Source organism: Halichoeres trimaculatus, unplaced genomic scaffold (assembly GCF_033239565.1).
Source record: "Halichoeres trimaculatus isolate MK-OKI-2021-1 unplaced genomic scaffold, fHalTri1.1 fHalTri1_scaffold_11, whole genome shotgun sequence".
Taxonomy (NCBI): Eukaryota; Metazoa; Chordata; class Actinopteri; order Labriformes; family Labridae; genus Halichoeres; species Halichoeres trimaculatus.
The window spans coordinates 4,279,549-4,305,076 of NW_027437189.1; the positions used below are offsets into that span (position 1 = coordinate 4,279,549).

General features: G+C 40.8%; 1 protein-coding gene across 1 annotated transcript; it reads left to right on the forward strand.

The window, feature by feature from the left end:
- Window positions 1-233: 233 nt before the first annotated feature.
- marchf9 (membrane-associated ring finger (C3HC4) 9) lies at window positions 234-24,887 on the forward strand. Its single transcript, XM_074682323.1, has 4 exons — window positions 234-2,098; window positions 18,998-19,153; window positions 22,878-23,070; window positions 23,581-24,887. The coding sequence occupies exons 1-4, from the start codon at window positions 1,760-1,762 to the stop codon at window positions 23,910-23,912; spliced, it is 1,020 nt and encodes a 339-aa protein (XP_074538424.1). The 5' UTR covers window positions 234-1,759; the 3' UTR covers window positions 23,913-24,887.
- The last annotated feature ends 641 nt before the right edge of the window (window positions 24,888-25,528 follow it).

Genomic DNA, 25,528 nt, shown 5'->3' on the forward strand with positions numbered 1-25,528 from the left:
AGATCCCAGTTAGTTTTCTGTTCTAGTGGAGAAAATGTGATATTTTACCACCCAGAAAGCCTTCGGACATAGTGTAGTGGAGAAAACAAGCTGCAGTGCCTTATTAAAAAAATCAAACCCCACAACCCAGGATTCCTGAGACCTTTTCCTGCACACACACACACACACACACACACACACACACACACACACACACACACACACACACACACACACACACACGCACACACAGTTTAACAAAGAGGCTCGGGTCCAGTTCGTACTTCGCGCGCGCCCGGTGCATGTGGCCGCAGAGAACACGTCAGCAGAGGGGGATCAGCACCCTGGACAGCGGCGGCTGGTCAATAATAAAGCAGGCAGAGCTCGTCCCTGCTCAGCTGCCTGGAGCACGGGAAGAGCTCCATCTAGACCTGGAGAGGGGCTGGACCAGGAGGGGGGACGACGGCTTGTTTACAGGATGACAGCTTTGTCTGCTTCTTCTTCTTCTTCTTCTTCTTCTTCTCCCTATTCCGGAAGTAGCTGCTGCGTTGGTTCAATCTCCAAGCCGACCATTTCGAGGAGGAAAAATCAGCGGCAGCAGTATCATCACCACCATCTATCTGATCCAATAATCAATGCCATTACTGCTGTGTAACTGCTCTGCGATGCGAAGACATCTCCATGCGTCTGTTTTTCCTCCCTGGGTAGAAACATCGCGCGGTGCCTTCATCCTCCTGTGACATTTACGCGCTGCCTGTCGTGTTTTTCTTTTTTCTTTTTCTTTTTTTTTTTTTTGGCTTGCGATGAAATGCTGATGGACATCGAGCGAAGATGGGAAACATGGGGCTCTCGGGTGTTTTTGTGCCGCCGTGCTCCCTTCTTCCTCTCCTTCATCATCATCATCATCTCCTTCTCCTTCTTCTTCTCCTCCTAGGCTCCGGAAAATGCAAATGAACAGGATTGTGTTTTTGATCTCGACGTGGATTGTCGTGTCGGTGAATGGATCGGATTTTTCGTGGATGGAGACGAGGGTTTACAGAGAGGAGATGAAATAGAAAAAAGAGAGGAGGGAGACGAGAGAGAGAGGAGGGAGAGAAAAAATGGACCATGATGATGAGAGGCTTGGGATGCTACAGTGAGGGACAATAAGAGATATTTTTAATCCCGACCAAACTTCCATTTCATCTCCTTCACCCTGTTTTTCGCTGTTTCTGGATTATGATTCTTGACAAGAGTCCCAGATGTGACTGTGTGGATGGCATGTCGTTGTCTTTTTCATCCCATCTCCTCTTTCCTGCCTCTGTGCCACTCGTCCACTCTCTCGCAGTCTTCTGCTTTGGGTAGCAAAAAAACATGTAGGCTATTTTTCCTCCTCATTTTTTTTTCTCGCTGCAAGCCCACAGTGCATCTGATTAAAAAAAAAAAAACGACAGGGGGAGCAAAAATGGACCGTGGAAATGAAAAAGGCGAGCGAGTTGTAGTGTTTTTCTGGGGTGCGGTGGAAGATGCATCTAAGACAGCGTTTGCTGAGTTGTTTGAGTAATGAATATTGAAGGAGTGTGTCGGCCAGCTGAAAGGGAAAATCTTTCATCCGCATTGGCTTAGACACACATGCCATCAGTGGGAGCCTTTATTTCTCTGGATCCCAAATTAAGACACACAGAGGATGAGCGTTGCCTCATAATAATAATAATAATAATAAAAAAAACAATAATAAGAGAAAGAGAGGTGAAAGGCTGAGCTTTTCTTTTATTGGTTTTATTGGTGTATGTAGCCAAACATGTTCAAGTATCGGATCCGCATGTTTTTCAATGAACTGAAAGTCCTGGTGTTTATGCGATCCGATTCGAGACAGTCCGGCTCAGACACAGATAGACGGTCCACCAACACCACCATGCGAGGTCTGGGGATGGGCGGCTGCGGCTGGCCCCCGTTCGTCGACTGCCATTCCCGGGACGACGAGGAGGAGTACTACGGCAGCGACCCGCGGCCCCGGAGCCTGGCGTTTGAGGACAAGGAGCCCAAGCTGCAAGTGGGCCTGGACGCGGTGTCTCTGGCCAGCACCGCGAGCAGCCTGCGGACCCCCCAGTGCCGGATCTGCTTCCAAGGCCCAGAGCAGGTAGACATGCAGCAGAGAGTGCTTCAGACAGACAGACAGGCTGTTTGTTTCACCTCCTTCCTGTGGGGGAGCCTTTTATCCTAAGCCTGCATGATGTGATCCAGGTCAGCTGGATTTTTTATTCCATTTTTTTTTTTTACATCTTCAAACAAACCTCACTGGGTTTCTATTGTAATCTGCCATTTTGATTTTTTTTTTTTTTTTGCTGCTGCACAGCAAATCACAAAGAGTCTCTGGAGCTACTACAACCATCCTGTCCTACATCTCCTCCTCTTTCTTCCTCCCACCTTCCCCTCAACTGCTCCTCTAGGATGAAGCCAGGTTGCTCTCATTTAAAAATAGTGGCGTAAAATCAGTGTTTACAGTCTTTTCTGTCTTCTCTTCGAGTTGTTTGTGTAAATAACACTGGGTGATCATTGGAGGGGGGGGGAGCAGTTCCCACACATCTGAAAGCGGGCCAGCATAGCAACAAAGAAAGTTAGCCAATTAGGTCTCCAGGATGACAAATAGAGTCAGAGCCACTGAATATGCATGACTCACAAACATTTTGTTAATGTGTAAATCAACTACCCCCCCCCTGTTAGGATGATCAGCTACCGATGTGGTGGACAGACAATGGTGTCTGTGTCTGTGACGCTGGAGGAATTCATCTGTCACCCTCTTCCCTCTTTGTTTTTGTGTGGCTGTGTTTCTATCTTTATTCCTGCTGCTGCTGCTCGCTGCTTAAATTTCCCCGAGCCCAAACAAAACAATAAGTAGTTCTTCCTCCTCTCTGGTCTGTGGCCAAATGTCGATGCGACCAGATGTGCAGAAACCTGTGCCGCCTGGCTCAGCAGGTAGTCCTGAAGCCTGAGATAATTAGAAACACTGTAAATCCTGTCGGAGCACAGATGGATATTACCATTTAGTCACTTCCCTAAGATAGGCGTATAGTGCCATTACAGCCCATGTGCTAATTTATGACATCTGCCTCAGAGTTTTTATGGTGAGGCGTAGTAAACCGGGATCCAAAGTCGGGGATCAACCCCAGGTTGCCGTCCTACACCCACTCAAACATCCTGCGTTAATAAAAGGTTGATGTTTGGGGCTCTGGGCTCTCCGGCAAGGTGACTCATCGTGCAACATGGCTCTGAGCTGCCTCTTTTAGCTACAGACAAAGAGCAAGCAAACAAAGCACTCTGGGAAAACCCTGAGACTTCACAACATCAGCTCCTCGCTCGGAAATGAGCTGATTTCTCTCACTTTTTCCCACCCTGTGCAGAACTGACTGGGTTGCAGGGAGAGGAGGCAGGGAGGGGAGGAGGGGGTCGTGCATTTGCCATTTTATTGTTATTTCATTATTCAGGCAGGTCACAACAGGGGCCGGGATCATGTCGCTGTCAGCGGGCCAATTACCTGCACACATAATCACCTTGCTCTGTGGGCCTGCGTGGAGCATGAATCCTTATTAACTGTCTGTCAGAGCCGTCACTTTGCTTCACTCGCTGGGATGTGACTCCACTTAACGCGGTTTGGATTCTCAGAAGTGTTAGCAGAGCCTGCTGCAGGGGCCGGCGCGTGTGAGTGTTGCACGAGGGCGGCGGCGGTAGCGGCGGCGGTGGTGGTGATCAACCCCGCCTGCCCTTTTCCACTCGAGGTGCCCAACAGCGTGTTTCCACTGTGACACACAGTCTGCAGCTCAGAGGGGCAACTTCAACGCCGAAATTTCCATCTAAAGGTTACAGCTGAGGAGGAACGCCGTTTTCTTAGTCATAGCGGTGACACACCAAATTAACACCTTGGTGCTCTGTGAAGTGGCCGTCAGGGACAAGCCCACGCCAGATCATGCGAGCAGCCTGTGTGTGTGCGTGTGAGTGTTTGCATGTGTCGAGCTGCCTCTAGAAACGGAGGGATAGATTTTTCTAATCATGAAGCGATCCCACTAAAAGATCAAAACCAGCCGTGAATCGATCCCACTAATGAGAAGTTTCTGTGCGTGTAAACCTGATGCATATCTTGTTAAAGAAGCCCGCGAGCGTTTCCTCGTCTCATGCCAGCGTCAACACGGAAACATCATTTGACAGCGTTTTCTACAACCATTACAGCTTGTTATCCCGTGACGTGTCAACACCATAGTCGAGGTTTGGCGAGGAGTAGATACGCTGAGATTTTTTCTTCTCTTATCATCAGGAAATAACCACCCTTTGATCTTTGACCTTTGATCTTTCCTTTCCCTGACCTCTTTCTCTTTCTCTGAGGACGCTGTCTCTTTAAGAAAACATCACCTGACTCCCTCCTTCTGTTCTTGTCGTAATTATTGTGGCCACAAAAGGCTGTCACTGGAGTTGAAGGGTGTTTTTGTTGTTTATTACTCAGGAGGATAGTCTCAGAAACACACAAGGACAAAACGGGGTAAAGGAGTCCTTTGTGACACTGCGAAACAACAACAACACTTTTTACTGCATCTATTTTCCTCTTTACTCGTCAGAATATGTCCTTACACTTAATTTAAGCTACAATAAACTGACCAGTTCAAACCAAGCAGCAAAATGAAGCCAGTATGGAAGACTGGAAAACTGCAGTTCATCAAGTGTCCACTTGGGGTGAGCTGTAGAAGCTTTAGGCCCTGTTTCCACCAAATGGTATAGTACAGACCAGTACAGTTTGGTACGGACCGGATCAGTTAATCCTGATCCTGTTTGCGTTTTCACAGACAACCATGCCTTTCTTGGTAGGCAGCGTGTAAGCCAGATGCAATTAGCCGCGTCAGCTACGTAATAGCATGATGGCATAGCAGCAGGACACAGTGTACCCCGCTAATTAGGGATACCGATACTAGTTACCGGTACTTTTTTGTGTTCATGGGGTTAAAAAATATCTATTTGAAAAAACCTAATAATAATAAAATCTCAAATTTCTTTAATCTAACATATTTATTCTTCAATATATAAACTTGCAATGCTGTGTTCATGTCCAGCGTGGAAAATCGCCTACTCTTCCACTCCCTCACAGTCACAATGATGTGTTTAGGTACCCACACATGGGACCTTTCGATTTTGCTTTTGACAGAATTCAGTCGGTACCTATAAAAGTAAAGTATTCAGTACCTATTCCTACTGCTAATAAATCCAACAAAGAAGAAAAACACAACATAGTAAACAAAAAGTAACAATGGAAGTTTTCCAGTAAGATGCCAAACTCCAAACAAAGAAAGTTATCTTAGTGAAGTTGACCAGAGGTTTAAACATGGCGGGGTTATGTGTTGTTCTTTATCATCACTGTCGCACAGGAAGTGATGATTCTTTCGACCAATCAATGGACTGCAGTGTTTCTAGCTTCACTTTCTGGGATCTGATTGGTTTAGTCTGGCACCCCAACAAAAGGGTACCAAAAAGTGGGACGGTACGGGTTAGTGATTTAGGGACCTGTCTCGATTTTAGTCAAAGAAAACGCCACAAAATGCGCATCGTACCGAGATGAACCACTTTAGAGAGCCAAGTCTATTTACAAACAAAAAGAAAGTTATCTTCATGAAGTCGACCAGAAGTTTGTGTTATTCTTAGTTACCCCTGTCGCACAGGAAGTGACGATTCTATTGACAAATCAATGAACTGCAGTGTTTCTAGCTCCACTTTCTGGGGTCTTATTGGTTTAGTCTGGCATCCCAACAAAAGGGTACCAAAAACGGAACAGTACAGATCGATAATTTGGGGACCTGTCCCGATTTTAGTCAAAGAAAATGCCACAAAATGCTTATTGTACTGAGACAAACCGCTTGGTGAAAACAGGGCTTCAGAGAGCTATGTCTATTTACAAGTCAAATTTAATAACAAATCACTGCTAATTCTCAAAACTAAGCTAGCTTTTTGTCTCACTTCAGGCATTAAAACATTGATAGACGTAGTTAAAGTCACATGAACCTGACAAACCGAGATAAATGTCTTATTTTAAGACACAAAAAGACCAAAATAATGCCTATATCACATGTTATTAGCTACTTACAAGGTTGATACTGTGCCTCTGACAGCTTTAGTAGCTTCATACTCTGTCAGAAATGTCTTATTTTAACAGCATTCCGGAACCTACCCCAACATTCCGGAACCAAATGCTTTGGAACTAACAAGTAATTATTGTGATATGTTTTCACCACTGACTGATTCTCACATTTACGGAATGTCAAAGTCTCTATGACAACACCACATAGGCTGGTGAAGTTTAGTAGAGAGAAGAGAGATCTGTGTTTTTCTCTGCTGAAAACGATTTCTGTGATTAATTTTGTAGAGATGGTGGAGACTGGAGCCTAACTGTCAGACAGAAAAAGGACATGATAGCGCATGAGCTTAAGGCTAAAACACAAGCTAAAGGCTAACACAAGGCTAAACTGTTTGTGATCATGCTGATTCCAACCCACAGTCAGCAGTTATTCTGCAGTGGTCTGCTCAAACTTCAGAGTCTATCAATAAAATGAAGAGTGAGGTCACGTTAGCTCTGATTGGTAGATAACTGACAGGACATAGCTAGCCAGGATTCACTAACATTACACACCGGGCTGTCAGTAGCGCTAGGTATCGCCGGCTACTGACTTACGGTACAAACTTACAATGTTTGCTACGTAACTGTACCACGTTGTATCTGGAAAAAAAGTTGGACAAAGAAAATTTGTTTCAAAACAAACAAAGTCACATCTTCACGACAGTGTGCGTGAGACTCCAGGCCAGAAGGGGGCGGTACAGTCCGATTAAAACAGCCCCTCCTCATACCACCTTCAAAAAAACATGGAATAAAGGTTCAAATAAGTCAGTTTCCATGGTTACATCAGTCTACCTTTTCAAAACCTAACCCCTTATAGCGTTTAAAGCATTAAAAATGACACCATAGAAATCATGAGTCTTGTTGTTGATAGTCTGGCTTGCTTTTTATTTCATAAAGAATCAACTCTGTTAAATTCAGTCTGTTTCATTACCATTAAAATCACTCCTCACAGGAGCTTTAAGTCTAAAGAGACATTTTTACTTCCCTTTGAATTTTTCCCTGCATTGATAGCGAGTGACACACTCTCAGGATTTCATTTCAAGAAACAGTTGATGATTTTCTGTGGCCTTGTAATATCTTGAAACCAGATTGAAAGCTGCTTGTCAGGTCAACGTGACTTATATTAAGTGGGATAAGATATTTTGACGAGCAATAAGACAAATGCACTAAAGATTTGCGTTTCTGCAGCGTGCCACTAAAACACACAAAAGCTTGTTTTGGCTTTGTTCAGACAAATCTGATTTGTTTCTTAAATCTAATCCTTACGATAGAATACCCACGCTGTTATTTGCAAGTATTTCGATTGGATTTAAACGTCCAGACATCACCGAGCAGCACAGATTTGTGCATATGAGTGTGGAATCTGTAGGGCAGAGATAAGAACAGTTTGATGTTGGGAGTGCTCTGGTTTTCTGTTTGGAGTCCGTTCAGCATCTTTGGTCGCAGGAAAACGATGAAGAGCCAGACGATGCAAAACACTCTGAACTTATGTCAGCTGTTGTTTAACGTGTATGTGTTAGATTTATGAGATATTATTTCTATATTTAGCTTTTTGCTCACAGAGAATCACTGTAGATGTTGTCTCTTTACTCCATCTCCATTTTTCGGCAGGGAAGAGCAAATCTTGACCTAGATAAACGCCGGTCTGTTTTCGAGCTACCAGCTGGCTTCTCTGGAAACCTTACACATTTGGCAGTCACCTCCGCAAGCTCAGTCATCTAACGACAACCTTATTCCCCACGTTGCCACCAGCCTGGGTGGATTCTCTGTGGTGGTAATGCTACATTTCAATAACGCTGTGTACGTCAATGATGTGGCTTTTTGACACAGAAGCATGGGATTTGTAGTTCCTTGATGAATCGCTCTGTTGTGACAAATTAGAGGAATATTTTTAGCATCTTTTCATTCACTGTTGCTCTCCGTGTTGTCCTCTTTTTGCTCGGTTACTAGCAGCGTGAGTTCGATTGAAGCTGCTTTGATCAGTCTGGATTTGTCGTCATTGTTGTTTGTCTCTCTGGGAGTTACACGTACGATGTTGTTGTTGTTCAGTTTTCCCAATTAAATCTGGGTGTAATCAAGATATACAACCTGAAATTTAAAGAAATCGCTTTCTACAACCAATTGCAGAAAGATAAACCAATCTGCAGCTGGAAACAGTCCCCAAATATTCCCGCTTTAATCCTGTTGAACATCATATGATCAAAACTACAAATCCCAGTCTCTTTAAGAAACTGAGCCAATCATTTGTGACATTTCCAGCCGTCATTGATTTTTAGAAAACCCATCCTCTAAAAATCTGCCGTCCACTTTCAGACTGATGCAGGTTCACAGTCCACTTCACCGTGTGCCCAAACACACTACGACTCCACAAGTTTTATTTGAGCGTGTGCACATCCTGCCAGTCCAGATGTGACCTTTCATGTCTCTTTCTGTGTTTTTTTCACTGTGTGTTGCCTTCAGGTGGACGCATTGACTCTCAAATGGGGAAAAACCTGCATATGGCTGAGAGGCTTCACAAAGAGGAAGGAGGAAGGCCAATAGTCATGTTCTCACTTATATGCAAAACTACAAGGACACCCACTATTCAAATCAGGATATCAGAGGAATGACTTTAAATCATGCTGTGTGGAGATCAAACTTTGTCGTTTCAGATTTCCTTTTATGCCATTTCTCTACAACAGATATTTCCTATTCATCACATACATTTGAATGCAGCAGAAATCACTGATTATCAGTGCGAGTGTACAAATACATAGCAGATTGAAGTTTTCCACCCTGTAACTTATAAAATCTGATGTTTTATTTTCACTTTTCACAGTCCTGTAACACATCCAGAGCTCATACCATGCTGCTTTTTGTAGCTTTATGTCTACATTTCCTGAATTTGGCACCTCATGACAAACTGGGCCCCCAAAATTGCAGTAATGGTTATTATATCAATAATACAACTGAAACTTAGGTAAAATAACAGCGCAAGTCAGCAGTGCAAATCCTGTGCTTGTCATACCCCCAGTTTTAGCTTTCACCACAAATTCAAGGTTTATTCTTATACTAAATCTAATCAAAACTAAAGAACTAGAACACTAACAAAAACAAACATTTTTGTCAACAGGAAGAGATGAAATATACCAGACTCTATCTTCACTTCACAGTTGATAAAATAGAATAGTTGTAATGGGGTTTAGACCAATCAGAATCAAGTATTTACCACTGTTTTTCACTAAGAACCTTCACATCTGTCCAAATCCAACTGAAGAATTGACATGGCGTCATTAGCAGGTTACTTCCCTCTTGTGTCATGGGTTACACCCCACATAGTACAGAAAATAGATGTTATTTGAACATATTTCATAATGCATTATGAAGTTACATCAGAAAAATTACAGTTTGGTTCGAATAGTTTGTTTTACAACAGGAGACGTCCCGAAATCATAACCTTGGACCTTGTAGAACTTCGCACAATTGGACAATATTTTTGGACCAGTGTATTGAAGTTGTGATTACCATTTTTGATGGCAGCAGTGGCAGAGGCTTCTTGAGTTCTGAGTTCAGGAATGTTGAGGGAAGTTTGGGAGTGCTAGACTCCAAGATTTTAAGAAAGTTTCAGAAATGCTGGGTCTTGGAATTTGAGGCTGGACTCTGGAGTGTTTGATCCTGGAAAGCTGATGAAGACTCAAGAACTCTTTGTCTTGAAATGTTGAAGAAGGTTTCGGAATTCATGGTACTGGAATGTTGAGGAAGGTTCCAGACTGCTGGGTTCTGGAATGTTGCACAGGGTTCCGGAATGCTAGGCACTGGAATGTTGAGTTAGACTCTGGAGAACTTGATTGTGGATAGCTGAAGAAGGTTTCAATACTCTTGGTCTTGGAGTGTTAATGAAAATTCTAGAATGCTTAGTTCTCAGAATATTGCTTAAATTCTTAGAGTGTTCGATTCTGGAATGTTGAAGAAGGTTCCGGAATTCTTGGACTTAAAATGTTAAGTAAGTTTCAAGACTGCCAGGGTTTATCACAAGGTACCAAAATAATGGGACTTGGAATGTTGAGGTAGACTCTTGGGTGCTTGATCCTGAAAGGTTGAGGAAGATTTCAGAATTCTTAGTCTTGAAATATTTAGAAAATTCTGAAATGCTTGGTCCTCAGAATGTTGGGACAGGTTTTGGAGTGTTTGATTCTTGAATGTTGATGAAGGTTCTTTAATTCTTGGTCTTGAAATATTGAGGAAGATTTCAGGCTGCTTGGTTTTGGAATGTGGTACAAGGTTCCAGGATTCTTGGTCTCAGAATGTTGAATTAGACATTGGAGTGCTTGATCCTGTAATGTTGTAGAAGGTTTTTGGAGTTCTTGATTCTGGAATGTTGAAGAGGGTTCTTGAATTCTTGGTCTTTTAATGTTGAGTCAGTTTCAAGACTGGTAGGGTTCTGGAATGTAGCACAAGGTACCATAATGGGTTTTGGAATGTCAAGGTAGACTCTTGGGTGCCTGATCCTGGAAGGTTGGGGAAGATTTTAGAATTCTTAGTCTTGAAATGTTTAGGAAATCCTGGAATGCTTGGTCCTTAAAATGTTGAGAAAGGTTTTGAAGTGTTCGATTCTTGAATGTTGGTAACGGTTCTTTAATTCTTGGTCTTGAAATGTTGAGGAAGATTTAAGGCTGCAGTGGTTTTAGAATGTGGTACAAGGTTCCAGGATTCTGGGTCTTAGAATGTTAAGGTAGACTCTTGAGTGCTTGATCCTGTAATTTTGTAGAAGGTTTTTGGTGTGCTTGGTTCTGAAATGTTGAAGAAGGTTGCGGAATTCTTGGTTTTTAATGTTAAGTAAGGTTCCAGAGTTCTGGGATTCTGGAATGTGGTGCCTACTACCAAAGTGCTGGGTCTTGGAATGTTGAGGTAGACTCTTGAGTGCTTGATCTCGGAAGGTTGAGGAAGATTCTAATTTTCTTGGTCTTGGAAAAATATTCTAGAACGCTTGATCCTCAGAATGTTAAGGAAGGTTTTGAGTACCTGATTCTTGAATGTTGATTAAGGTTCTGGAATTCTCGGTCTTGAAATGTTGAGGAAGATTTCAGGCTGCTCGGTTCTAGAATGTGACACAATGTTCCAGGATTCTGGGTCTTGGAGTGTTGGGAAAAGTTCCAGAATGCTTGTTTCTGAAGTGCTTTGCAGTATCTTCAATTTATTTCTATGTTTTGATTAACATAAAACTGAGCCTTTACTGTTAATAAGAGGACACATATCAGCCGCAGTGGTTTTCTTTGTGTTTGGTTTCCAAGCATCATTTCTACAGATCGTTTTCTCATGTTTAATTAAAACACGGCTGATTCCCTGAAGCTTTTTTTGTTTGAGATACAAAGTTTTCACCTCGAAATGATTACCCAAAAACATCTTACACACCTTCAGCTTCCCAAAACAAAATTTGCTCGTGTGCATCCTGTTTTCACGAGCAGGGCGATCGATGTTTGTGAACATCAAACACACTCCCTCAGAGTTTGAATCATCTCTTGAGTAGTAATCAGGAGCCACAAGGCAAACACTGTGAGTGTGCATATAAATCAATGTTATTACTTAATAGTGATGATTGGACGCATATGCAGAGAAATCCCTTCGGATGTTTGTGAGGGTGATTCAAAATGTGGGCTCTTTCTTATTCATCGTTTATGGAGCGGCCCCAAAACGTGCAGCTCCAGATTCTGACTTCAGATGAGACATGAACGAACAAACTGTCCGTCTTCTTGGTTTCATTTCTTCTGTTGAATCAGCTTTTGTTTGAGGTGATACTTTAGAGAGATAACACCAGCTTTTAAAGGTCTTTGTTTGTTTTTCTTCCAGTTGATCATGACATTAACATAACACACAAACACACACACAAACACACACACACTTCTCACCACTGCTTGACATTTTGAAATGTTTGCTTTCATATGGTTTTTATTTAGTTTCTCATATACTTCTGACCTTCTCCGTGTTATCTTTATAATGTCAGCAGGCAAGTTATTTTAAAGTTTATGAGTAGCATGTGGCTCATCTGCCAAATCCAATCTCTTAAGCGGTGGGACACTTGAAGTCTTTTTATTATAAGAGGGAAGGTCAAACGAGCCAGATGGGGAACGACAGAGCGCAGACGGACACAATAAAAGTCTGTGAAGCATTATTTGTGTCAGCACACTTCTCTGGTGCATAAAACCCGTATTGATTGAACAGGTAATTATCCGGCGAGTTACTGTAAACCCGTTCTGATTCATATATCTGAGTCACCCTTTAGAAATAAATACCTTTACAAGCGCTGATGTGTCACAAAACAAAACGAGCAGACATCAGCTTCTCTGATCAGCTTTTTAATTCAGTTTCATCTCCAACAACAGATGAAAATCACATTTTAAAACTCCTTTGAGGTGTTTTTAGCTTGTTATGAAAAAGACTGAAATTAATGTCAGTGTGTCTCCATGGACTAAAGCGACAAACAAGACAATCAGCGTGAGGAGTGACTAATTAAATACGGCTATTTTTGAGTCTGAAACCACGAGTGGGGGGTAGGTGTCAAACCAAATGATTCATAGTACACAGCTGGTACAGTTTTTTATCACATATTTTACTGTTAAAAAGACAAGACTATGATTTTATTTCACTTTACAGGAGAAAATGAAAAAAAATGCTCTGTCCACAGGGGGCGCAAAATTGGCACTAGAGAAATCAGCTCACAGGAGCTTTAAGGTGACTTTATTTTACCAACCAAGCCTCGTCCTGATCTGTGACATGAGTAGAAATAGATTATTTGACTTTGCAGGTGGTGCTAAGTTTAATTTTTTGGTAAGGATAAAATCACCGGAGAGAAGTGGTACCACATTGTCCACAGGGGGCGCCAAATCCCTCCCACAGGAGCTTTAAATTTTGATATTTTATTCTCAGATATATTTATCTAGTACATTATAGTCATATGATCACACACGAGACTAGCTTTTGGTTTCACAAATGGCACCCAGCTTTTCAGATTTGCCTAATTTTTTTTTCGTTTTTTCCATCAACTTGATTTACTTTTGTACCCCTCTTTATTATATCTTAATTTTCTGTTCTTTCCTTGAGCCCTTTAACAATTTGATCTAAGCATTTGACTGACAAAAATAGTATTTTATTACACATTAAACAAATCTGCAAAAAAATTTTTAAAAAGTCTGTCCACAGGGAAATTTATGTATATACCAAATCAGCACAGAGTGAATATCTGCTCACAGGAGCTTTAAAGTAACTTTATTTCACCAATATAGCTATGTTTGATGTATAAAAAAGGTTAAATATGACTTTTTGTGGTGCTCAGTCTGTTTTGTTGATGAAAAATCAGCAGAGGTAAGAGGTACCACTAAGTCCACAGGGGGCGCCAAAATCATAGCTTTAAGCTTCAATAATTTATTATCAGATAAATTTTTCTGGTAGATTAAAGTCATATGATCACACACCAGACTCGCTTTTAGTTTCACAAATGGCACCCAATTTTTCAATTTCGCTGATTATTTTTTTTGCTGTTTTTTCCATCTACTCTTGATTTACTTTGGTACCCCTCTTTTTTATTTCCTTATTTTCCATTCTTTCCTTGTGTTTTTTGTAACTTATGAGGTTGGCTGAAAAAAAGGAGTATTTAATTAAACATCACACAAATTTGCAAAAAAGAAAAAAAGTCTGTCCACAGGGGGCGCCAAATCAGCACAAAGTGAAATCTGATCACAGGAGCTTTAAAGTAACTCTATTCAACCAATGTAGCTATGTGTTATGTATAAAAATGGATAAATATGACCTCCTGTGGAGCTTAGTCTGACTGTTTTGTCCATGGAAAAATCAGCAAAAGAAAGAGATACCACTTTTTCCCTAGGACGCGCCAAAAGTAACACAATCCATCAATGCCTCTAACAGGAGCTTTAAACTTCAAGATATATTTGTCTTGTAGATTAAAGTCATATGATAACACACAAGACTTGCTAGTTTAGTTTACTTTCACAAATGGCATCCAGTTTTTCATTTTTGACCATACACACACACACACACACACACACACATATATATATATATATATATATATATATATATATATATATATATATATATATATATATATATTCCCCATCTACTCTCAATTTACTTTCGTACCTCCCTTTTTTCATTTCCCAATTTTCCGTTCTTTCCTTGTGCACTTAAACATTTTTACTTATGCATTCGACTGAGAAAATTGAGTATTTTATTGATCATTACACAAATCTGCAAAAAAAAAAAAAAAAGTCTGTCCACAGGGGGTGCCAAACAGCACAAAGTGAAATCTGCTCTCAGGAGCTTTAAAGCAGCTTTATTTAACCGATATAGCTTTGTGCAATGCGTTAAAATGTATTAATATGATTTTTTGTGGTTCTCAGTCTGACTGGTTTGTTCATGAAAAAAAACAGCAGAGGTAAGGCGTACCACTTTGTCCACAGGGGGCGCCAAAAGTAACACAAAACGACAGGAGCTTTAAGTTTCAGTGCTTGCTACCAGACTTGCTTTTAATTTCATAAATGGCAACAAGCTGTATATATTTTTTCTCATTTATCTGTTCTGTCCTCGTGCCCTTGAACACTTCAGTGTCTCCTCTGATAATCAACAAGCACCAGTTGTTCCTACAAGTGTCAGTTTCAGTTACAAATTAACATTTTTCCTGCTGCTGGTTTTAATTTCCTCCACTTCACCTGCAGAAGCCTTGCTAAGTTAATCTTCAGATCAGATGAGATGGCTGAGGTTAAAGGCGTTCTGTTAATTTCTCACAGGGACTTAAAGTTCAGATGTGATTAGGAAATTGGGTCAGGTAGTTGCCCTTTGGTTGTGAGTTTAAGAAACGCTCTTATTAGTTTCCGTCAGGAGGATTTACCTCGCCTGTGTCAGGGAGATATGAATCGACAGCCAGCAGCTCGCTGGCTTTGGGAGAGGGAAACAAAGCTGTATTTCTTTTAGTGTCCACTAGAGGCAGACTGCAGACGCCCAAACTGTTTTTAAAGCAGATTTAAAATGTTTACAGCCTGGTCTCAACATAGTTTTGGTCTGAGGAGCTCATTTCTCTATTTTTACTCAATGTACAATGCTATTTTTTTTGTATGTTTTGCTAGTTTTTAAGATATTCAGACCAAAAGTTGTGCAGTAGTCTGCATTTTTAAAGGTGTAACTAAATTTTCTGGAAGTTAGGCACAATGTAGCTGTCAGCAAGGAGGCTAAGCCCACATTAGCTCCACTTCTTTGTCCGTTTTTAGGTTGGCTAAAAGCTAGATTGAGTCACCATGCTCATACATGCTAATTGCTAATGGCTATATATCGCCTCTTAAGGAAATCAGTGAGTGATGTCAGTTTTTTAAGCTCAAGAAATCCTCAGTAGAGCATCTTTGAAAAGATCTAATATGTATTCAGTGTCTTCTGGACCCGCTGGTGTTAGCTGAAAGGTGTTTGTTGTGAGTCGTCGTCAGGCTTCAGCAGCTCATGTCTCCTCCACCTGCTGCCCTTGAAGCTTCACCGCCCCTGCAGAGCGCTAACATTCCCCCTTCACCAACTGGGCCCTGGCCTGCATCAAGCTGTGCTCATTCATTGACTTACTAATGATTCACACTGATATTCTTCCCCAACACTGCTGCTCTAAAAGCCTTCGCTCAGCTATGACACATAGGTTCGCTTTGAGTTTTTTTTTCCCTTCTCGTTAGGTGAAATGAAAACTTTGCTGATGACTTGCCATCAAATTTTCAGACTTCTGACAGACCGGATGTTTGATGTTGATTGATGATGACGGCCTGGACGCAGTCATCCTTAATGTGGTGCTGAGATGACGGTGGGTTTGGTCCAAAATCCTCTCGAGTTGGCTCTCAGAGGTTGCGTGAATGTTATTAGAAGGGAAAAGGGTGTTCAGAGGGAGAGGAGGGCGGGTAATTTTTATTCTCGCTGAAGGGAGATGAGCACGGCTGTTTGGGGAGAGCTGTGTTTTTATTCTTCTATTAAACACCATCTATTTTCTAATGTTGCTAATATGAGTAATGTGTTCACAGGAGGTTTGACACACGCATCATGTGTAAAATAAGACGCCGTGTTTCATAGTTCCTGGTTTAAACCCACTGGAGTATTTGTTTGATTTACCAGTATCCATCGTATGAAAACAAAGATATTAAATGTTTCAATCATCGCTATTCATCTGAGGTTTTTCAGGAAATACGCTCGATGCTTTCAAGCAGAGTTTGACAGGTGTATTGATAGCTCTCATGTCTATTCATTTAATATTTCAGAAGGCAACAAGATAGCGTGGGTGAGAATGAAGACTCTGGTTGAAGTTTTACTGTTTGTCATTTTACAAGGTGTTATGCTAAGCTAACTAGACCCTGTTTGTAGCTTTTTTTTTCCAACTTGTGACCAAAAAATCTATGCGACCTGAAACGTTGAGTCACTTTAAGAAGCTGTAACAGGTATTTATGATACTGGGTTTTATAAAACATGATAGGATGTTCCCCATGTTGGCCTTTCAGTGGAGAAAACAAGATAAAGCATGCAAATCTTTTTCTCTGTGAGGAAATGTGTCAGAGTGGCCTTGAGAGAGTCCTTCTGGAGTGAAGAAAACAAGATTTCATTTTAGAGGGGAAAATGGATCTGCAATACAGAGAGAGTACCTCTAGTGGAGAAAACGTGAAAAGCACAATGAAGATGTATCTGTAGTAGAGAAAGTGCATGAAAGTGTCCTTATGGGTGTCTCTCTATCAGAAAAAACAAAGTAGAGTATCATATAGTTTTTTTTTTCAGTTAGGAAAGGTGTGAAAGTGGTCTTTTGACAGTTCCTCTAGTGGAGAAAACAAGACAAAGGTATCAAGCAGATTTAATTCTAAAGGAAAAATAACCAAGTATGATTAGAAGAGATTCCTTCTAGTGAAGAAAACGATAAAAGGCACCATGAAGAATTTTTAAATTTATTATTTAAGTATTGTTTTAGTGGAGAAAACAAGATTTCAATTTAGTCAAGAAATTAGTCAATATGACAAAATAGAAGGTCTAGTGTAGAAAACATGCATTTTCCTCATCTTATGGAGAAAATGTTTCCGTGGAAATCTCTCTTCAGTAATTAAAGTACTCTTAAGTAAGTCCTCTAGTGGAAAAAACACAATCAGAAACACTAAGTTTTTTTTGTTGGGGGAAATATGTTTGAGTCCCAAAAAATAAATAAAAAGGACTTGCAGGTTACAATGAAATGGAGAAAATATATTTTACAAAACAACAAACGGCTAACCTTTGGCAAGGCCTAAGTGGAGAAAACAAAATTGTAATTTAGTCAAGAAATTAGACAATTTGACAAAATAGAAGATCTAGTGGAGAAATGCAGTCTTCTCATCTAATGAAGAAAATGCTCCTGTGGAGATGTCCTCTAGTGGAGAAAACACAATCAGGAACCTAAAGATTTTTGGTCAAGGAAAAAATATGTTTGAGTCCCCCTAGGGGCCATCTAAAAATGGAAGATAAGAAAATATATTTAAAGGACTTGCAGGTTTCAATTGAAAGGAGAAAATATATTTTACAAAACAACATACGGCTGACCTAAGGAGAGGCCTTACTGGGGAAAACAAGATTTCAATTAAGTAAAAAAAAAAAATTGTCAATTTGACAAAATTGAAGGTCTATTGGAGACAACATCAACAAATGCATTCTTTTCACCTGATGGAGAAAATGCTCCTGTTAAGATTTTTCTTCAGTAGTCAAAGAACTGTTAAGTGTGTCCTCTAGTGGAGAAAACACAATCAGAAACAGATTTTTTTTGTCTAGTGGTGAAAATATGCTTGAGTTCCCACTGGTCCATCTGAAAATAATGGAAATTCAAATTAATGGAAAAGAAATATTTTACAAAACAACATATGGCTGACCTAAGGAGAGGCCTTAGTGGAGAAAACAAGATTTCAATCAAGTCAAGAAATTCGTCAATTTGACAAAATAAAAGGTCTGGTAGAGAAAACATCAACAAATGTATTCTTTTTATCTAACAGAGAAAATGCTGCTGTGGAGATTCCTCCTCAGTAGTTAAAGTACCCTTAAGTGTGCCCTCTAGTGGAGAAAACACAATCAGGAACATAAAGATTTTTTTGTCTAGTGGAGAAAATAGGTTAAAGTTTCCTTTAGGGCCATCTAAAAATGAAAAAATAAGAAAATAAATTAAAAGGACTTGTAGTTTAATGGAGAAATAATTTTTCAGAACAACATACATCTGACCTGAGGAGAAGCCTTTGTAGAGAAAACAAGATTTCAATTTTGTCATGAAATTAATCAGTTTGACAAAAAAGAAGGTCTGGCAGAGAAAACACCAACAAATGCATTCTTCTCATCTAATGGAGAAATTGTTCCTGTTGCCACTAGTATTTCTAGTACCCTCAAGTGTGCCCTCTAGTGGAGAAAACACACTCAGGAGCCTAAATGGGTTTTTTTGTCTGTTTGAGAAAATATGTTTGAGTTCCCATTGGGCCATCTAAAAATGAAAAAATAAGAATATAAGAAATTAAATCGAATTGACTTGAAGGTTTTAATTTAATGGAGAAAATACATTTTACACAACACCGTATGGCTGACCTAAGGAGAGGTCTTAATGGAGAAAACAAGAATTGAATTTGTCAAGAAATTAGTCAATTTGAAAAAATTGAAGAACAAGTGGAGATAACGTGCCCATGGAAACCTCTCTTCAGTAGTTAAAGTACTCTTAAGTGTGCCCTCTAGTGGAGAAAACACAATCAGGAACATAAAGATTTTTTGTCTAGTGGAGAAAATATGTTTGAGTCCTCCTCGGGGCCAACTAAAAATGAGAAAATAAGAAAATAAATTCAAAGGGCTTGTGTATAAACTAACCATGTTTGTTTTCCTCTGTCTGTCCAACAGGGTGAGCTGTTGAGCCCCTGCCGCTGTGACGGCTCCGTGCGCTGCACTCACCAGCCCTGCCTCATCCGCTGGATCAGCGAGAGGGGCTCCTGGAGCTGCGAGCTCTGCTACTTCAAGTACCAGGTCCTGGCCATCAGCACCAAGAACCCTCTGCAGGTAACGCTCAAAGAGTCTGAAGAGCTGCAGACTCAAACTAAACCTGACAGTGATGCTAAGGCTAAAGGGACGCAGCTGCAGTTCCTCGAGTGGCCACTTGGGGCTGGCTGCAAAAGCACGTCAGAGGCTGTTGTGATTGACAGGCGTTGACCTTAACTCTACTTGTTTCCAGATTAGCTGGATGCTAGTTTGAGTCCGATGCGGCGCCATCTTTGCTTTGTAATCCTGATGGATGATTATGGAGACTGTGTCCATGTTTGATAGAGTGTACAGGATGACATCATGGTGGTTAGTTTCATTCCTGAAGTACTCTCAAGGATTCTTCAAAGCTTAAGAGAAAGTGTGGTAAACAAGCCTTCACACTTCACACTGCCTCTTTTGGAAACTGTGCGCGCTCAGATGAATCTGACTCAAGCTGCTCAAATGATTCAACCAACAAACAGACCAGCACAGCATGGCTCAGTTCAGCTGATCTGCTGTCTCATCACTTTCCTTTCTAAACTCGTTTAACATTCTTTGAAAGGCACGTAAGGTTAGAGGGACGTTATGAAAACAAGCTGCAGATACTTTGTGAATTTAAACCCCCTCCTCTCCACATGCAGCCAAACACGAACGCTGTCAGGCTCTGTGAGGTGTAATTCTTTAAATCTGGGCAGAGAGATCTTTTTTTTTTTGCATGGGAGGGGGAGTCGCCTCTGACTGTGCCATTACATAATAACATATACAACATAAAAACAGTGCCGCATCAGACCAAACACCCTCTACGAGAACAAATCCTGGGCTGGGACGACTGTTTGCCATATTGTGCTGACACATTTTCTCTCTGCGTCACTGTCCTTCTGCCCTCCTTTTCAGAGGCTGCCAGCAGCTCTTAAATCTATTGATAAGGTGCCATCCATCAGTGTGTGTGTGTGTGTGTGTGTGTGTGTGTGTCTTTGTGGGTGTGTGTGGGTCTGTGTGTGTCTGATTTTTTTAAAGTGTGCATAATGTTCTCATATTTGTTTTTCTCTCTCTGTTGAAAAGCCGTAGAGGGAAGGGACAGCGTGTTCACTCATTTACCTAATTTTCATTTTCCTCATCAGCATTCAGCGTCCCCCTTTTCGCTAATTTATATTTTTTTAATTAAAAATTATGAAACACCCTGTGCATTGTCCTGTGAGTGGAGAAAACAAAATAAAGTATCATGAAGGTTTTCCTTTAAGGAAGCTACGTGAAAGTGCCCAAAGGAGTTTCCTTCTAGTGGAGAAAATCTATTTTCATGCAGATTTTCTCTAATAAAGAAACTGTGTGAAGAGTGGAGATAATGAAAAGGTGTGAAGATTTCAGTTTAGTGGAGAAATTAGTAACTTTGCTTTCAAATAGAGTCTTTTTAGTGGAGGAAGCTTTAAAATGTGTCATACAAGAGTGTGACAATAAGAGTGTGTTCTTGCAGTAAACATCAAAATCAAGCACAACAGATTTTTTTCGGTGGGTAAGGGTGTTTCAAAAAGTATCTTTTTAGTGGAGAAAACAAAACATGATACAGATTTCAGTCTGGTGAAGGAACTTATTGATATAGCTAAAGAGAGGATCCTTCCAGTGGAGAAAACATTCAAAAAAGTCTGCTTTTCTAAGTGGGGAAAACTGAAACCACTGGTGCTTAGGACTCCTTTTCTAGCAGAGAAAACAAAAAGCTTCCTTCTTAAAGTATCATGTAGGTATTTATTCTGGCAGGCAACATGTTAAGAGTGACTGTTTAGTAGAGAAAACAGAATACAGTGTCTTAAAGTGTCCAAATAAGTGCCTGTCTAGTGGAGAAAACAAAAAGTATCACATAGATTTAATTCTAGTGGAGAAAGCAGTGAATCTTCTCCAAAGAAAGTCACTTGTGGAAAAAAAGCATCATGGGTATTTCATTCTAGTGGAGAAAATGCTCCTGTGGAGATTTTTCTTTAGCAGTTTAAGTACCCACAAGTGTGTCCTCTAGTGGAGAAAACACAATCAGGAACATTAAGATATTTTGTCTTGTGGAGAAAATATGTATGAGTCCCCCTCAGGTTCTTTTAAAAATGAGGGGATAAAGAATTTATTAAAAGGACTTGAAGTTTAATGGAGAAAATATATTTAACAAAACAACATACTGCTGACCAAAGGAGGGGATTTTTCTTCAGGGTGTTGAAGTGCCTCAAAAATAACTTTCTAGTGGAGAAAACAAAACATCATGCAAATTCCAGTTTGGTGAAGGAACTAGAGGATCTAATTGGTAAAAACTGTAACCACTTTGGACTGCCTTCCTAGCAGAGACAACAAAAAGCTTCATTCTAGTGGAAAAAATGAAGTAACTTATAGGTAAAAGGTATCAAGCAGATTAATTTCTAGTGGAGTAAGCATTGAATTTTCCCCTTAAGTCAGGTGTAGAAAAAATGCATCATGGGCATTTCATTCTAGTGGACAAAGCTTTTTAAAAGTATCATGCAGAGGGCTCTTGCAACAGAAAAAAATGCTTTAATATGCAATTAAGAGTTTTCCTTTAGTAGACAACCAAGTTCCTCAAAGAGTGTCCTTTCAGTAGGAAAATCAAAACGCATGACGCAGATTACTTTCCAGTGGATTAGTGGATTTCGCCCAAAAGAGACCCCCTAGTGGAGAAAACATAAAAAAGTATGATGAAGTTTTTGCTTCTGATTGAGAAAATACATGAAATCGACCTTTAAAGTGTTCATCTTGTAGAGAAAACACAATCAATTATGATGCAGATTTATTCTAGTGGGGAAGTTAGTAACTGCCTGTAAGAAGAGTTATTAGTAGAGAAAACATTAGAAAAAAAAAATCCACTTCCAATAGAGAAAATAAACAAGATGCAGTCTTAGGAGTGTCCCTCTAGTGGAGAAAACTGCAGTTTTCATTCAAGAGGAGAAATGAGTGGCTTTGCCTCCTTCTAGTAGAGAAAACATTGACTGATTCTGTAATAGATAAAATGCATGAAAGTGCTTCTGAGCATGCCCAGTCCAGTCTAGTAGAGAAAACAAACATTTAGGGATGGTATTGGTATCAGGCCGATACTCAAGACAAGAAAATCTTACGTCAAGAAAGTCCTCCTCGTCAGTAGGTCCTGTTCAGACAACATGAATGAACCAGGGAGAGTTAACAGTTAAACTTTTTTACTTTACACTTCAGTTAACTTTCAAAAAATACTTCGACTCTGACAGTTATTAGTTCTATTGGGCACTTTTATTATTGTTTTTTAATATTTATTTAAAGAAAAAAGCTTAACTCAGAGAGAGTTGTTTGGTTTTTTTATTTTGGACTTAATGTCAGAGGGACTGACCTGTCTTTTAACAAAATGATCCATCACTGTTAATTTGAATTTCAAGTATTAAAAGTAGTAATATCAGTCCTGGTACTGGTATTGGTCTGAAAAAAAGTGGTATCGAACATCCCTACAAATATTATGTGTGCAGCTGGTGCTTTGTTCTTCATTAAATGGTTAAAAATCCAACGACAGCATTGGGACTGAATCAACAAAAAAAGAGCTTTTCCTTTCGTATCCCTTTCTGTTTATTTTCCAGCAAGCTAGGTAAACATTTGGATGATTTAAAACTGTGTTTTTTAAAACAACAATAGCAAACATTTGGGAAAGCTGAGAAGAAATGACCATGTTACAGCTGAAATGGATCGAGCTGATGCAGTTGTTTTGGACTCTGGGATCTACTTCCTCCTAACTGAGACCTGTCCCCTCTCTCAGTGGCAGGCCATCTCTCTGACGGTGATCGAGAAGGTGCAGATCGCAGCCATCATCCTGGGTTCCCTTTTCCTCATCGCCAGCATCTCCTGGCTCATCTGGTCCTCCCTCAGCCCCTCAGCCAAGTGGCAGCGCCAGGACCTGCTCTTCCAAATCTGCTACGGCATGTACGGCTTCATGGACATCGTCTGCATAGGTGAGGGGGGAGTGAGAGGGTTTGAGTAGACGTAACAGCAGCTGTTTTAGACGAACAGGACAAAGAAAGGCTGTGGTTTTAAACATGCAGCCACTTCACATTCTGCCGGTTGTTCAGGTCGTAATAAATTACACACGGTGGAAACCAAATAAGCAGATGGTGCTTAGGTAGGAGGCGACAACTATCCTCAAAAGCAAAGCAGATTTCAGCGTCGTCGCAGAATAAAAATCCTGTTTTCTATGAGCAAACCTGCCTCAGTGTTCTTGTGTAATGGTGAGCTGCCTGTGTAAGACAACACTGAGAACAGATGGCATCAGATATCTGCACCCAGATTATTGCCAACTGTCTATTCTCATGCTCAGGCGAGATGGAAAGTTCCTACCTACGAAGCTGATCGCAGCTCACAGGGGCTGTTAGCATAACAGTTGATGTAAAGCAGGGGGATTCATTGGCTTTCATGCTCTGTCCTTCACCCTGCTCCTTCCTCCTCTTCTTCTCTTTGCTGCCCAGGCCTCATCATCCACGAGGGATCGTCGGTGTATCGGATCTTCAAACGATGGCAGGCTGTCAATCAGCAGTGGAAAGTACTGAACTATGAGAAATCAAAGGACTTGGGCGACCCGGTGAGCTCGAGCAGCAAGGCGGGGGCTCGCGGCTCCCGCAGCAACCCTCACGGTTTGGCCAGCAGCAGCGCGGGCCGACAGAGCAGGAGGCTAAGAACTATTCTGAACCACCACTGTGGATACACCATCTTGCACATCCTCAGCCAGCTGAGGCCGAACGATCCGCGGATCAGCGCCGCAGCCAACCGGGAGGTGGTGATGAGGGTCACCACGGTATGAGACGGACAAGGACGCGGTCTTTGTGTGCAGATGTAAATGAGAGCACGGACTCACGGACCTGATCTTACATAAAGAGACTCGTGTAGGCGACAGGAGCCCTGCGAGGAGCTGCCAGACGGACGGCACACACCGGAGGATTTCTCCTCTTGTTTCGTACTACAAAAAGGAAGCCTGATGCTCCTTCTCAATAATTTAAGAACTCGTGAAAAAAAGGACGAAACGCGTTAAAAGACATCAAACATAAAATGTGAGGAGGAGGAAAAAAAGTGTAAACAGGCTTTATAACCTAACCCAAGATGATGAGACGTTTTTCCAGCTCAATATCAGGATGCACAGAGACATTTTACTTTGATTTGATCCTCTTGCTTTGGTTTGTATCTCTTCTTTTTTTGGGTTTTCCTTTTTTACTACTCACTTTGATTTTTGTACGGATGTATGATTTTAGAGGAAATCATGTAACTCCATACATGCCAAGCATTTCCAGACATCTATGTATAATGATCTTTACAATTTCTACAAGCGAAACGATGCTGGTAAAAAGACCGAAAACTGAAACAAACAGACAAAAACATGAAGGGCGGGAGGGCGGGGGCGAGGGGACACCGAGGTGACGACTGAACAAATAAGTCTTAATAAAGTAAAAAAAGAGAAAAAGAGAAAAAAAAAGACAGAAAACAATAAGATTCAGTGACACTTAACCTTTCTGCAATAAAGATACGTATGTACATTTCACAGGGAATTTTGCATGGGTATATAATTTTATTCTTCATCACATAACATAAGCACATGACAGATTTGCTCTATTTCGAATGGTGCTTGCCAAAATAAACACTTTAAAGACATCTGATTTCATTGCACCAACGTTTTGTCGACATGACAAATGGCAGTGTGTTACAGCTATTTCAGCTAAAATACAGATTGTTGCTGCTGTGTGCTGATTCAGATTTGATAATAAGTAAACTATTGGATTAAAAACGGGGATCGATGATCTCTTACATCTCTGTCTCTGCCTCCTTTTTACTCCACGTGTGACGTAAAGCGTGAGCGGATTGTTGTTCGTTTATGGTGTGAAGGCGAAATTTTTTTTTGTTTTTGTTTTAAAGGGGCGGTGAGGAGTTCTGGGTCTCTATGACAACACCACGCCGGCTGACAAAGTTTAGAAGACAGAAGAGATAAAACACAAAGCACCAGAAACCTCATACACACCCATTCAAAAACGCTGATCTTTATGTAAACATGTTTACAGCCCACTTCAAGCAATTATTTTCACCTGTTAAGTGAATTCCTCTAGCAACACACTCACTGTACGGGGTTAAATTTTGTTTAACCGATAAGGTTAGAAAATATTAAGATGGCGAGGTACGGCTAACACTGTAGCTGTTAGCAAGAAGTCCTCCGACGTTTTTTTTTCAGTCTTAGTGATCAGTTCGATCTTACAGTGGCGCCAGAGGAAGAGTCATCATCATCATCATCTCAAGCCGGCTGACAAAGTTTAGAAGACAGAAGAGATAAAACACAAAGATCTGTGTTTTTCTCTGCTGAAAACGATTTCTGTGATTAATTTTGTAGTGATGGTGGACACTGGAGCCTAAATGTCAGACAGAAAAAGGACAGAA

Bases quoted from the DNA above. Each gene is read 5' to 3' on its own strand.
- marchf9 (XM_074682323.1), top strand. From the start codon at position 1,760: ATGTTCAAGTATCGGATCCGCATGTTTTTCAATGAACTGAAAGTCCTG. The intron at 2,099-18,997 runs GTAGACATGCAG...TCTGTCCAACAG, and splicing joins GCTTCCAAGGCCCAGAGCAG to GGTGAGCTGTTGAGCCCCTG. The intron at 23,071-23,580 runs GTGAGGGGGGAG...TTTGCTGCCCAG, and splicing joins CATGGACATCGTCTGCATAG to GCCTCATCATCCACGAGGGA.